At 49.7% G+C, this 13,656-nt stretch overlaps 5 protein-coding genes across 5 annotated transcripts; 2 read left to right on the top strand and 3 right to left on the bottom strand.

The window, feature by feature from the left end:
- Positions 1 to 183: 183 nt before the first annotated feature.
- MGYG_06073 (hypothetical protein) lies at positions 184 to 4,643 on the bottom strand (the record flags this gene model as incomplete). The annotated part of the gene is made up of 2 exons (XM_003171482.1): positions 4,142 to 4,643; positions 184 to 4,024 (listed from the first exon to the last, which is right to left on the bottom strand). The coding sequence occupies exons 1-2, from the start codon at positions 4,423 to 4,425 to the stop codon at positions 184 to 186; spliced, it is 4,125 nt and encodes a 1,374-aa protein (XP_003171530.1). The 5' UTR covers positions 4,426 to 4,643.
- Positions 4,644 to 5,032: 389 nt separating this feature from the next.
- Positions 5,033 to 5,976, bottom strand: MGYG_06072 (hypothetical protein; the record flags this gene model as incomplete). The annotated part of the gene is made up of 4 exons (XM_003171481.1): positions 5,033 to 5,134; positions 5,268 to 5,479; positions 5,576 to 5,646; positions 5,756 to 5,976. 4 exons carry the CDS (start codon positions 5,974 to 5,976, stop codon positions 5,033 to 5,035), a joined length of 606 nt encoding a protein of 201 aa, XP_003171529.1.
- A 2,013-nt stretch (positions 5,977 to 7,989) lies between these two features.
- MGYG_06071 (hypothetical protein) lies at positions 7,990 to 8,523 on the top strand (the record flags this gene model as incomplete). The annotated part of the gene is made up of 2 exons (XM_003171480.1): positions 7,990 to 8,196; positions 8,356 to 8,523. The coding sequence occupies 2 exons, from the start codon at positions 7,990 to 7,992 to the stop codon at positions 8,521 to 8,523; spliced, it is 375 nt and encodes a 124-aa protein (XP_003171528.1).
- An 871-nt stretch (positions 8,524 to 9,394) lies between these two features.
- MGYG_09110 (hypothetical protein) lies at positions 9,395 to 9,900 on the bottom strand (the record flags this gene model as incomplete). The annotated part of the gene is made up of 2 exons (XM_003171479.1): positions 9,395 to 9,573; positions 9,624 to 9,900. 2 exons carry the CDS (start codon positions 9,898 to 9,900, stop codon positions 9,395 to 9,397), a joined length of 456 nt encoding a protein of 151 aa, XP_003171527.1.
- Positions 9,901 to 10,497: 597 nt separating this feature from the next.
- Positions 10,498 to 13,593, top strand: MGYG_06070 (heavy metal tolerance protein; the record flags this gene model as incomplete). Its single annotated transcript, XM_003171478.1, has 3 exons — positions 10,498 to 10,902; positions 11,085 to 12,211; positions 12,270 to 13,593. The coding sequence occupies 3 exons, from the start codon at positions 10,498 to 10,500 to the stop codon at positions 13,591 to 13,593; spliced, it is 2,856 nt and encodes a 951-aa protein (XP_003171526.1).
- Positions 13,594 to 13,656: the final 63 nt, after the last annotated feature.

Genomic DNA, 13,656 nt, shown 5'->3' with positions numbered 1-13,656 from the left:
CCATTACATATAAACAATAAAGTATGAGACAGCTAGTACAATACTAGGGATAATGAGTCTGCCAATAACTATGATATCAATAAGGGTCATTACTCAGGTATGAAAATGAAATGTTTATTCGTCGTCTAGCATTGTGGAAATGCACCCACCAAAAACGACAAAAATCAATAGTTCTAAGGCCCTTTAGTGCTCATTGCCCGCGATGTCTTGTTCACCGGGAGCAACAAGCCTGACTTTTTTTGGAGAGATAACAGCTGAGGGCCCTAAGCCACCAGCAGAAAGCCCAGGGGTACTTCCCTGACCTGCGGTAGGTCCAGCCTCCACAGGGGTCGGAGCCCCTCCGCCAAGAATGCCTCTCACTCTTTCAACTGCTCTGCTTTCGCCAGCTGTCCATGAATCCCTTTTGATGAAAGTTGAGCTCGGCTTTCGGCCGTAGAAGGCACTTCTCGATCTCTTGCTCGCTTCCTGTTGAGCAAGGCGGTTCTGTTCTCGTCGAGGGCCAGGCCCACAGTCATGGAAACATCCGGGGGTGGGACAGCCACCTTCGCTAAGAGATATATCTGTTAGCCATGCAGTTAAACATGCTGTGTGGGCGCCATGTCCGCATGTTTGACACCATGACCAAAGACCTGAGCCATGTAACCGAGATCCAGGCTGTTCCTGTTGTTGGTATATTAAACCATCTTCAAGGGGGCTAATGTTAGTGTAAGAACCATCGGTAAGGTTGGTATTAGATCGTGGACTTTGGTTGGTTTCGGCCGCCCATTCTGTAGGGGGCTTACGACTAACACAAATCGTACATGGGGGTTGAGGTGTGTTACATCGGTGGCATAACTTATTGTCCTGGATTGGATTTTCGTAGGGTTTATTGCACTCAAAACAGAACACGTTGATGAATGTATCCTTTTGAGCATAATCATAAAGAGCTGGGTATGAGGGAACGCAAACAAGTCGGAATTCGGCGGCTTCAACAAACATGCCCTGCCGGAGAAGCTGTTCGTTGAGGGTTTTGAATATCAGCTCTCTTTCTCCTTGGGGCAGAAGCTCGTCGCAAGAGCTGTAGAGAATGTGCATTTTATGGAGAAGATGGGACGCGGAAAGTATGTCAACGGACGCGCTACTACAGTAATGTTTTATTATTTCTCTCACGATAGTTTGAACACCCCAAGGCGTGTCCGATGTAGACTTTGGGCAGAGAGGGAGCGTAACCGATGTTTCAGTCAGCAGAGAAGGGTTTCGCGAGCTAGGATGCGGTTTAAACCGTGCCGGGGGGCGAGAATACCCAACCCGTGATGGCTTTTTTATGGGAGATGACTCCGCCAGGAAAGGTAACGGGCTCACAGGTCTTTCAAGGTCGACTGTGGCAGATTGTGGGGGTAAATCTTCCAACGACATGTCGCTCATCGAGTCGCTATGGTTTTCCCATCTCCCGGGTCTAGGAGGAGAGCTCCCTTCAAGCTCGGGTATATCATGTAATGACGCTTCAGTCGTCGATGGCCAGCCTTCATAACGTGAAGGGTCATCTGTCAGTGAAGAAGATGCCTCATCAAAGGATTTGGTACGGTGAGAGCTGTCTGAGGCTGAGAACATAGGAAAACTCTCGCCGGAGTCGTGTCGTTTGTATGCAACGGGAATAGATGGTCTCTCCTGTGCCGCACGCTCCATTGACAACAGGCGTTTCCGAAACACTTGATGAGTCTGAGGCGCAACTATGTCACCATTTCCCTCTTTACTGTCTTCTTTGTTTGTTTCCCCTTCATCTTTGATGGCCGATTCATCTCCAGTGGGCTTAGGGCGAGGTTTTTCCTCACGCCTCCATTCCGCTCTACCAGATATAGCTCGGGGGGCTGATCTAGTCTGGTCTGCAATCGTGTCTTCCACATGGGACTGAGTTGTTGAGCGTTTGTTCGTCGGGGTTCTCAGTCCGTTACTGTCTTGAAGCCAACTAGATTCAGTATTATCTAGGCCTAGACCAGCCACGCTCGCCTGGGCCTGTTTGCTCAGTACCTCGTCACTAGATAATATCAGCGATGGGATAGGCCTGAGTTGCCCAAGTTCTTCATTCAAGCCTGTATTGGGTACTTGTCCACCAGCTATAGCAGCAGCGATTGATGAATCAGGTATGGGTCGTGCAAGTGGAGTTGTAGCGCCTGAGTTAGGCTCCGGGCTAAGGGTCATAAGTCTTTGAGAATCTCCATCCACAACCCCCTTGAAGATCCGAGTCTTAGATTTGTCGGAAACAGTTGGGTCAAGCTTTATTATGTTAGTGCTACTACCGCGGCTACCAATCTTAGGCCCCGTCTTGGAGGTACTGCTTTGTTTCAACTCAAGTTGACGCTGCTTGTGTTGATTCAGTAACTCCTGTGATATGGCATACCTTACAATTCGCCAAGTCTGCGCCAGTCGGCCAGAACGCACCACGGCAGCTTGCATGGTATTCTCATCTAACCCATCTAGAAGATGTTTGACAACTTCAACTGACATGTTCCGTTCGTTGAGCGGGTCCGCCAGTAGCGGAGAATAATGCTGCACCAGATAATTGAAAGCATCTGGGTTGAATGTTGCTCCTTCAACACATCCTATCATGCCATCTTGTTCATTGGTAATGTCTTTAATATTACCGACCGATTTGACAAGTGTAACAACTTGTAATTCATCATCTTGCATAGGGGGGGTAGCACTGAGTGATTTAGAGCTCCTTGCCGAGGATACCTTGTTTGTACGTTTTCGAATCCCAACTACCTGAGAGCCATCCTCTGGGGCTTCATCAGTAAGGCTGTGGCTAGCGGTTTGTAGCCTGTCCTCACCCTCTTTGCCCCTTCGTTGAACAGGCACAGGGATGGATTCAACGGTTTCTGTATTGCTGTAGTTATAACTCTGCTTGTGTCTTCTTCGGCGCGGTTCGAAAAATGCGAGAAATTTGCCATCGGGGCTCCATGTTACCGCACATGGCGCTCTTCGCTCTATAGCTTCTGGGGCCAGGCTGATATCGGCCTGCATAAATATGCCTTCCGAACTGACGGTCCATAGATAATCCTGAGAATGCCATAGTAGGTCTGTAGCGGAGTTTGTATAACGGTCAATTTCCTTATACGGAATGTGTGGCCTTCTAAAGTCCCAGATGTGGATACGGGGATCTTCCTGATCATATGATGTAACAATTTGAGTAGATTCCCAGCTGGCAGTCTCATAATCATGGCCAGTCAAGCTTGGTGGGCGCCAGCGTGCATTTAAAACAGCTTGCGGGGTCCTTAGCTGGAGACACGGTTTCTGCCTCCGATCAGTGGAAGAGAAGTTCCACACTTTCACTTGGCGGTCCACACTGCCGCTGAGGAGATGTCTGCCATCGGGATGCCAGTCAACGGACGAACAGGCCTTTTCATGAGCATTTATCCGTATAACAGGAACGTTGTCCTTACGAATATCCCACTTTTGAATAACGCCACTGTCTGTAGCTGTGGCGAACTCTACAGGTTCAGCAGGAGACCATCGGATATCACGTACAGCCTCGCTGTGGCCATTAAACACGCTAGTGCTCCCGATATGCATGGCAGATCTGTCACTGGACACCGTGCGTAAATCCCATAGTCGCACAGTAGCATCCTGACTTCCAGAAAGCAACCAGGCGCCGCGATAGGGACTGAAGGCAAGCCGATGGACCTGGCGAGAATGTTCATTGAACCGGCCATATTCCACGCCAGGGCGGCTCAGGTCATAAACAACAATGCGCCCATTGCTTGTTGCAGCGGCGATTATTCGGTTATACTCCGAATGAGACCACTTGACATCCTTGGTAGCTAGGTGCTCCTTGTTTTTACTGGACGGTCCAGAAGGGTGGTGGCTCGAGGAGTGGCCTATCACAGCAGATCGGATATTTGTTTCTTCAACGCACTGAGAAGACGTGACGCGGATTGTCTTAAGGATTTCTCTTCCGGCAACTATGGCATGGGTTCGCTGTGGGGAGATATCAACAGCTGATATTGGGATTCCTGCCTTATGTGTGATGATCGGGGCGCTGCCAGGACTAAAAATAGAATACCATATTATAAGCTCTCTGCTTTTCAAAGGAACAAAGCATCAAAATGACACCACTTCGCTGCGCCTTTGACAGAATGATTCAGTCTAAGACATTAGAACTTACGGAGAAATAGTATAGCTGGGTCTGGTCACCAGGGCTGGAGGTGGTGTTGGGACTGGCAGTGGGGAAGTAGGCTGTGGACTTGGAGGCCTGGAACCGTAGATGAATGGATGAGCGAGACGCGCAAGGGCACTAGTAGCTCTGTTCGCATAACGCTGGGGGGGTAATGGAGGCGCTGGAGGAGGTGGAGGAGGTAAAGGCGGCGGCGGTGGTGGAGGGGGAGCAGCACCAGTAGAAGCACCTGGAGTTGCGATGCCCGGGACGTGGCCGCGCGGTGAATCGGCCATTGTGGTGTGAAGCGAGACGAGAGATCAGATCGGCCCCGCTCGATCTGCTGACGTCTGGTGATCCATCGCCTGCTCGCCTCAAGACAAGGTGGTGGCCAGGGATCGTGATCTTGTTCTTGGATCGTGACCTTGAATCGCGAAGTGTCTCTCGATGTCTCTTTTTGCTTCTTTCGGTGTTAAGAAACATCACGTGATGTAAAATAAGGTTCGCAGCCGCAAGTGGGCAACATCAACACATACGGTATACGGGCATACGGGCATACGGAATTTGACCTGACTCGGTCGACATAAACCATGGTGATATACGAGGTGTGGTAATATTGCGTGATAGCATGGATTTCGATGCCGTTATCTCGGCGACTGTTTGGCGAATGGGATCTTCAGCATTCACCAGGCGCAGGTTGCAAGGAGGCTCTGCCATTGGATCTTAATATGGAGTTATTGTACAGGGGAGACATGCAATGGTTCAAATTAAAATACTATTCTTGACATTGGCTAGCAAGGAGGAAAAAGACCCGCACACTGCTAGAACATACGGGAAGACATAGCTGAAAATATCAGAGGAAAATTATTATGCCATCGATGCATGAAGTACTCCGTACCGGAACTAGTCTGAAGGTTCTCCATCGGCGGGGAGCTGAGCGGGCGGCTTCAGAATGGTATCACGGAGCCACGGCCAGTAAACACCATCACCCCAGTTCTTTATCTCCTGAAAAACTGACGAAATCTCAAAGATACCTTTAAAGGACATCGTATCTCCCATACCCATTGGCCCAGATAGGGCCTAGGCCGGGTTAGCCGAGCGCACTTGTATGCCGTGTTTGAAATTGGAAGAAACTTACCACACCATCTTTGCTTTTCACGGCAAAAACTAGGTACCAAATGTGCCCCACGATACTGATTCCAAGAACTGAAAGGATGTCTCTCTTCGGTTGATGGGGCAGCTCTTCCGTCAGTGCTTGAAGCTGTGACGTTTTTTCAAGACCTGCTGATACCCAAGTTGCCAACTGTACCATCGACTCATTAAAGCTCCCATCTAGAGATTTCGCTTTGACTACCACAAAATGTGACTCATAACCATGCGGAGCATCCTCAGTTTGCGAAAAAGAAATGCCTGGCCGTTTTCATAGGATTTCTCTTGTGAGATTACCGATAGAAGGGTAACCGGAGTTGAATGACACGATCCAATCGACCGTTTTCGATGTCGTGTGATGATCGACTCTAGGTAATAGTGTGGCTGGTTCAATATTTACCGATTGGCTATAGAATACCCCGTTAAATTAACCAGCACATAAACAATCATAAGCTCTTCAGAGGAGTATACACCTACACTTCGGACACACGCAACATGCTATTCCTGTGTCGGCCTATGACCGCGTCAAACATATCCCGAATGACCACTGACCAGCCATCTTCATCTTCAAAACATGTGAAAGCTGTAGTTGCTCTTTTGTAAGCTGCCCGTAGTTTCCCGAAATATACCTCATCCTCAGTGGATGGTATTTGAAATGCTTCAAAGTCATTACTTGGCTGCAGGAACTGTGCTTCCATTGGGAAGTCTTCCTTCAGACGGGTGTTATATATAAAATCAGATCAAGCTACATTTATGTCAAAGGGATATGATATATGCTTGCGCCATCCATTCTGGCACAGGAGCCAATTTGTTGCGAGTAAATTTGTTGAATAGCTCCCTTGCTGGGTCTGGAATTTCGTCTGCCCCGAAAGCGCGAAAGACCACAAAAGGTTGAGCAAAGCTTAGTCTAGCGAGCAGAGTACGTGGGTTGACGCTCTTCCGCGATGTCTTAGAAGTTTGCATACTGCCACTCCTGCCCCATTGATTAGCCCCTTTTAACTCTACTGATATTGTTATAGGGATTACCTTGGGCCTAATGTGGTGATGTTATTCCGCTCAGATTCTATGGCTCTTGATCCGCGCTTGCGTTTTCTGGTCAGGCTGGCTAGAGAAGAAGCTTCTTCCTCAAAGCGTAAATGAGGTTTAGCGTTGGACCTCAAGGGATAAAAAGGCCTAGTGCTCCAAGGTATCCTTGGGTAATGTGTGCGAGTCTAGGTAAAGTGGAATATCTCAACATTTAGTTATCGCTTTGGCTTTGCGAGCTCTTGAGTCCTTGCTTTTCGGGGGAAGATTCCCATTTTGTTCGTGGGCGAAGACCGTGAATATAGTCTCTGCTGATGTGACTTTGAAAGCTCATTTGTGTTTGGTGAGAAGTTTGTGCGGCTCTTTGTAGTCCTTCTTCGCTCAGAGCCACTGTCTTCTAGGCTGAGTATGACTCGACATTCTCCAGCCATTGATTGATAGACTCTCTCTTGGAAGACCCAAGACGTCGGTGAAAACCCATATTCAAAAATATATATACATTGCGTATGCCTTCAAACTTCAAAACTCTCTGATCAAGGTCGCATCGAGACATGAATTTGTGTGTATGCAATGTAGTTTTCTACCATTTTGGGTATGCCGTCATATCAACTTGAGAGCTATGTAGTAACTATGTCTAGCATAAAGTTGGATAGTTTATATGGAAGAAACATATATCAATAGTTATATGTAAATATTGTCGGATATAGCTGATAATTGCTGCATTTGAGAAGAACATAGCTGAGAATCTCCCCCATCCGCCAACGTTCTTCAGGGGGAGTTCATTGATAGTCACATGAGTATAGAATTTCCAAGGTTCCAAGTTTGGTTAGTTGGCTTCCGTTTGTGGTTAGGGAGCCCTGGAGCCCTTTGGCCATCACGTGAGTAAATTTCGTCCCGGCCATTCTTGCACTTCGGGACAAGAAGTATCAAAAGCCCGAAGAAGACGCTGGAGACACCCTGGATTTTCGTCTGCAGGGCGCAATGGAGGGACAAACGGGCTCGCTTACCTTGGGGCCGTGGAACAGTTACGTTACCCGTCCGAGCCTGTTACAGGAGACGGAACGAGGGAGGGAACGGCGGTGACTGCTGTGGGAAGCCGTGGGTTGTGATGACATGGCATGGATGGGGTGGGATGGCCAGCGACGGTTCCCACGGCCCGGATGGAGGACGAAGAAGGCTAGTCAGCTAAGGAACGGGAATACTCTGCTATTGCTATCTAGGTTGGTAGGCGAGTCTCGTCATTGTGTTTGGCGGCAGCGGCCCGTCAGGGGGAAGTGGACGGTGAAGGGGAAAAGATGTACGGAGTAGCTTGGGTAACTACTGTTTTATCTAGATAGAGGTTCGTATCGAGCACCGTGGGGGAGAAAGACAAGGAAGAGCCGTAGCCGAGAAGGGAGAAATGTTGTCAAATACTTTCAAGGGTGAGGCGGTTAAATCACCACGTTGGTAGTTATAAATATATCGAGAGGGACAGGATGAAGCCGATGTGAAGGTTCTGAGCGACCAGGTAGTTTAAACTGGCCATCCCAGTTTCCCGAGATTCCCGCGGGACCAGAAAGAGGATGGAAGGCCAGAGATCCCATATTCATGGGCCACGCTACTGGTTTCAGGGAGATCTTGCATGACCATGAGCCGTTGATGGTGAGATCGAGCTGGCCGGCATCAAACTAACATCCGGGAAAGAGAAGATGGCTACCAAGCTAAGGTTTGTGAGGAAAAAGCAAAGACTTAAAGCCGAAGACGCAGAAGCAGAAGAAGCAGAAGATGAAGGAAAAAGCAAGACTCCCCTGTCATCACATGTGGCAGGAAGACGGAGTGTGAAAAGAAAAGAAGAAAAGAAGGGAGAAGGAGAAGGAGACAGAGAGCGCCGGTCCAAGGCTGGGGAACCGTCCCAGGTCGGTCAGCCGTTCGACTTCCTGTGCCCTAGATTCCACATTCAACTAGGTAGCTACTTAGTTCGCTAGATAAACAGGTAGTAGTGAGATACAAAGGTCGCTACTCTCGTTGCCCTTGGGTGAAGTACCGCACCGTAAGTAGTTAACTTCGGTGTGCAGCAAGCGCCATCTCCCTATCACAATCTCATGCAGCTAAAATGGCGGAGAAGCAGCAGAGACGATGGCCCAGACCATGCAGGAAGAAGAAATGGTCAGCACAGCCCATATACTTTCATGCAGACGACCCCAGGCAGAGGTACTGGGTACTGGGGGCTCGGGGGACCGTGACAGCAGGGCGGGAAGTATCAGATACCTACCCCTGATTAGTCGTAGGCAGCGAAGAAGAAGTGGAAGAAAAAGAAAAGAAGCAAACGGGTTAAAGCTCTTGCTAAGTTTTCTCTGCCATCCATCCCAGGGAGTTCGCAGTGGCAGGAAAGTCTATGTACATACCAGGTATCTGTAGCTTGGGTGTGATTTTAGTTACATATATGTATGTATGCATGTACATGGCCCCGGCAGCACGCAGGAAAAGAAAGACGAGGAAAAAGAAAGAATGGAGCTTCACCGCTAGAGATGAGATGTTCTTCTTATTCTTCACCGCTTGAGGTGGTAGCTCGTTAGGTGATGGTTGATATTTGAGCAGAAGTTAGCAGCTGCAAAAGGGGGAGAGGGAGACACAGAGAGAGAGCGCGCGCGCGGAGGAGTGGACGGGGAAGACAGGAGCGTAAGGGTAAAGCCGGAGCTGGCTGACTAGTATAGCTAGTTGGTTAATTAAAGCGGTTCATTGAGTCGAGCAGTTAGTGTTAGCTTCTCCAGCAGCGAGCTAGCAAGCTATACGACGCTGGGCTATACATAGACAGGAAGACCATGGAGAATGGATGGGATGGATGGGATGGGATGGAAAAGGCCGTCTTCCCTGGGTCGAGGAAAGCAGCCGGAAGTTGGAGCTCGATCTTGCCACCCCGAGGCAGCCTTCTTTTCCTTCTCTCTTCTCAAAGGCCAGTTCAGTTAGTTTTAGTTGCCAACTAGTCAACGCAGTTTTAAAAGGTCACAGGCAGGCGAAGAAGGAGATGTTCCCGTGGCCAGCTTCAAGAGGCGATCTTCTTCTTCCTCTCTAGTTAAGACTACCAGGGAAGCCTCTTTTTGCCTTTGCCTCTTCTCAACGCTTTTCCTTCTCTTCCTCTCTCTCTCTCTCTCTCTCTTCGTCTTTCTTCTGGTCCTCTCCTTCGTCTGCTTTATAGTCATTCCTCGCTCTTTCAGCTCCATCTATCTCGCTGCCGTCTCCGGCGTCACCGTCACACTCGCCGGGACCTATCAGCAGCTCCGGGACTGTCGCATCTTTGTCTCTCTGGCTGGCCGTTTAGTTACTTTGCTTGTGCTTTAGTGACCTCGAGTTCGCGGCATCTCTAATTTGCTGCCTTTGTCCCGCCAGCCTTTCTCTTTGCCCTTGCGTGGTGGTTTGGTGGTACCTTGCTTCTCTCGATCTATCTCTCGATCTCTCCGTTTTCGTCCTCCTCTTCTTCTTATTTTTATTCTTCTTCTTCTCCCTTTTCTTCTTCTCTTTTCCTCCTTCTCTCTCTTCTTCTTCCTCCTCCTAACGATTGTCTTCGTTTTGCCTGGCTCTTGCTGCTTGTAAGCTTCTCTCTTCTTCATCTCAGTCCCCATCTCCCTCTCTCCATCGCCATCGCAAAAACGAATAACACCCTCTCCTCGTCCCTTATCACACCCCCCCACCTGCCGCGTAAACTGGTACCATAGCCAGTTCGTGTGGTCGATTCCCCTTTCTCTCTGCTCCCTCACTCTCACTTCGTCGTCATTCACGCTGTCCTTCTTTATCTCGCTGTCTCTTCCTCTTCGTGGACTAACTTATATTCGGAAGCTTCAAACAGCTTGCTTCGTCGGCGTCGTCGTCTTCCTCCCACCCTCATCCGCTCGCTTTTTGTTTTTCTTTTATTTTCTTCTTCACTCCAAAACAACCCTAGCTCTTTTTTTTCTTCTTCCTCTTCTCTTCCGAACTGCAAATAAAAAAGTGCCGAGCGTTGGACTGTCAGGTCTCCTTTGACGTGAGCATGAGCATGAGCATGAACATCGGTCAATTGCAGTAATTCTCCCCACACTCAGCAAACGGCGGTTCGATTTCGACCCTCCGCCAGGTACTCAGAGGTTACAACCAACTGAGACAGAGAGTGACATCGAAAGGCAGACAGAGTGAGTCTGTGTGTACGTGCGTGTGCGTGCGTGTGAAAGAGGGAAAAGACAGCTATGGATTCTGTCAGCATAGATGGCCTGGGGCTGGCCGCTCATCATATGCAGCCTATCAGACGCGCGTTGGACGCCCTCCGGAGCTTCTCTCCCGTCATCTTATTCGTCGTTTTCGCGGTGTCTTTTGTCACAAACACCGTCATTGCAAACCGGAGGATCGAGCCCAAGGTGCAGCATACCAGGGGCGCAAAGACAGGCCCTGGGGGAAGACCGCTGCCCACTCGCATGAGGAGTGCCGCCGTGCTGATTGCCCGCAAAACCCCCGATTTCTCGCCTGCCACGAAGCTGGCTTTCAAATGGCTGGCCGTGGCCGTCTTGTTCAGCTTCGTCGCCGAGGCAGCCATCCATGTTGCTCACATAGTCCTCCATCGAAAGGACCATTGGTGGTGTGGTGAAGCAGTCGTAGTGAGTACAAGCTTTTTCTCTGTTATTCTTATTTTTATGTCTACTCTCTCTTTCTCTGTTTGTCGTTGATGTCGTTGATGCTGTGATGTCTATCTAAGGCTGCATGCTTAGTCGTGCATCTGCCCATGCTATGACCGCCAGGGAGGAACGCACACGTCTTCTTCTTAACTAACTGCTTGCAGATCCATGTGGTTGGCACTTTCTTTGTTCACACTCTGGTGCTGATATCGCTCATCGACACTACTCCGTCGCCCACAGTGGCACAGCTTATCAGCTGGATAGTGTCGATGCTGCTGGAGCTGGTCATCCTGGCCCTGTTCCTCGATATCAACACCTCTCCGCACCACGAGCCCATTGTTGGTGACCCTCTCGGCGGCCCGCTCAGAAAGGGCCTGACTGCCTGGGAAGCCGGCGTCGGTGTCACAGCGAGTGCCCGGATCTTGCTGCTCGTATGTCTGGTGGTTGTCTACAGCCTTACCTCCTATAGCTTGAGAAGCAGAGCTCAGCATGACGGCACTGCCACGGAGACCACTTCATTGCTACACTCAGGAAATGGCACTGCACATGCCAACGGCGACCGTTACGGTGCATCCCATCGAAATCTTAAACATGAAGACGATGACCAGCCAGAGGAAGACGGATGGGTACGCCCAAAGACACTGCCGTCTACCAGCTGGTGGGAGTACATGAGCGGTTATTCCCTCTTTTTCCCATACCTCTGGCCGTCCAGGTCGAACAAGCTGAAATCGATCGTTGTATTCTGTTTTATCCTCGTCATACTCCAAAGAGGCGTCAACGTCGGTGTTCCCATACTCGTTCGTAACATCGTCAACATTCTTGCCCAGGAGCATGGAAATGAATTCTACGTTCCATGGGGAACCATCTGTCTATATGTCATCTTCCGCTCGCTACAGGGCTCCCAGGGCCTTATCGGATCCCTACGTTCCTTCTTGTGGATTCCTGTTGGCCAGTACTCTTATATGGAACTGTCAACAGCCGCTTTTGAACATGTTCACAGTCTCAGTCTCGATTTTCACCTCGGCAAGAAAACTGGCGAGGTCCTGTCTGCGCTGGGTAAAGGTAGCTCAATCAACGGCTTCCTTGAACAAGTTACGTTCCAGGTCGTGCCCATGTTGGTTGACATGTGCATTGCCGTGGGCTACTTCTTTGTCGAGTTCGATGTCTACTACGCATTAGTCGTAGGCATCATTACTTTCTTCTATCTCTACCTGACCATCCGCATGGCGCAGTGGAGAGGTGAAGTCCGACGCATGATGACTAACGCTGATCGTCAGCAAGACGCTGTCAAGTAAGTCTTCCCCCCTTGTACAGACTCTCTCTATCAACACGTATACTAACTGATGTAGGAATGACTCAATGGTTTCATATGAAACTGTCAAGTATTTCAATGCTGAACCATACGAGTTCAATCGATACCGTGGTGCCGTTTCGGACTACCAGGCTGCTGAATACCATGTTTTGTTTTCTCTTCAGTTGATGAACACTTGTCAGAACACTGTTTTCATGCTGGGCCTTCTCATCACCTGTTTCATTTGCGCTTTCCAGATCGCAAACGGCCAGAGAGATGTTGGTCAGTTCGTCGGCTTGCTCACATATATGTCTCAGCTTCAAGGACCTCTGAACTTTTTCGGTACCTTCTATCGCTCGATCCAAGGAGCCATGATTAACTCGGAACGACTACTGGAGCTTTTCAGGGCAAAGCCTACCGTCGTTGACGCACCTGATGTCGATGAACTCCGCTCCTGCAATGGCGGAATCGAGTTTGACAAGGTACATTTCGCATATGACAGCCGCAAGCCAGCCCTCAATGGACTGTCCTTTGAGTGTAAGCCTGGTACTACCACCGCTCTCGTAGGAGAGTCAGGCGGCGGAAAATCCACTGTTTTCCGTCTTTTGTTCCGGTTCTACAACTCTCTTTCTGGTCAAATTCGTGTGGATGGCCATCCAGTCGAGAGCGTATCCATTGACTCTCTCCGCCGCCACATTGGTGTTGTCCCCCAAGATACCGTCTTATTTAATGAGACTATCATGTACAATCTCAAGTACGCTAACCCTGCAGCAACCGACGAGGACATATACGACGCTTGTCGTGCGGCTAGTATCCATGACCGCATTCTTACTTTCCCCGACGGTTACCAAACCAAGGTTGGAGAACGTGGCCTCAGGCTGAGTGGTGGTGAAAAACAGCGAGTCGCAATCGCCAGAACGATTATAAAGAACCCACGTATCATCCTTCTGGACGAGGCTACTGCCGCTCTTGATACCGATACTGAAGAACACATTCAAGGCGCCTTGGCTACCCTCTCCAAGGGCCGAACCATGCTTGTCATCGCTCATCGTCTCAGCACGATTACCACAGCCGATCAGATCCTTGTCCTCCAAAACGGACAGGTTGCCGAGAAAGGTACTCACGAACAGCTTTTGGCCATGAAGGGCCGTTATTCCAGCATGTGGCGCAAACAGATCAAGGCTCAGCGAGCCGCCGCCGAGGCGCAGGTCCTGCAGGACCGGGCGGAACGACTACGAAGTAGTTCCGTCGTCGCCGGTGGTGGTGAGGATAGCTCCAGCCAGTCAGACGAAGACCGACATGCTGAGACTACAGCTCGTTCCCGTCCATCTCTGTCACAACGCTCTACCAAAGCTCCCGAGACCAAACCTGCAGAGACTTAAATGGCGACACCGAACCTGAAACCCCTGTCCTCTTTTGTATTTCCTATTACCTCTATATCTTAC

Source organism: Nannizzia gypsea, genomic scaffold, assembly GCF_000150975.2.
Source record: "Nannizzia gypsea CBS 118893 supercont1.5 genomic scaffold, whole genome shotgun sequence".
Classification (NCBI taxonomy): domain Eukaryota; kingdom Fungi; phylum Ascomycota; class Eurotiomycetes; order Onygenales; family Arthrodermataceae; genus Nannizzia; species Nannizzia gypsea.
The sequence above is the reverse complement of the archived record's forward strand: the minus strand, read 5'-3'. Positions and strand labels throughout refer to the sequence as shown.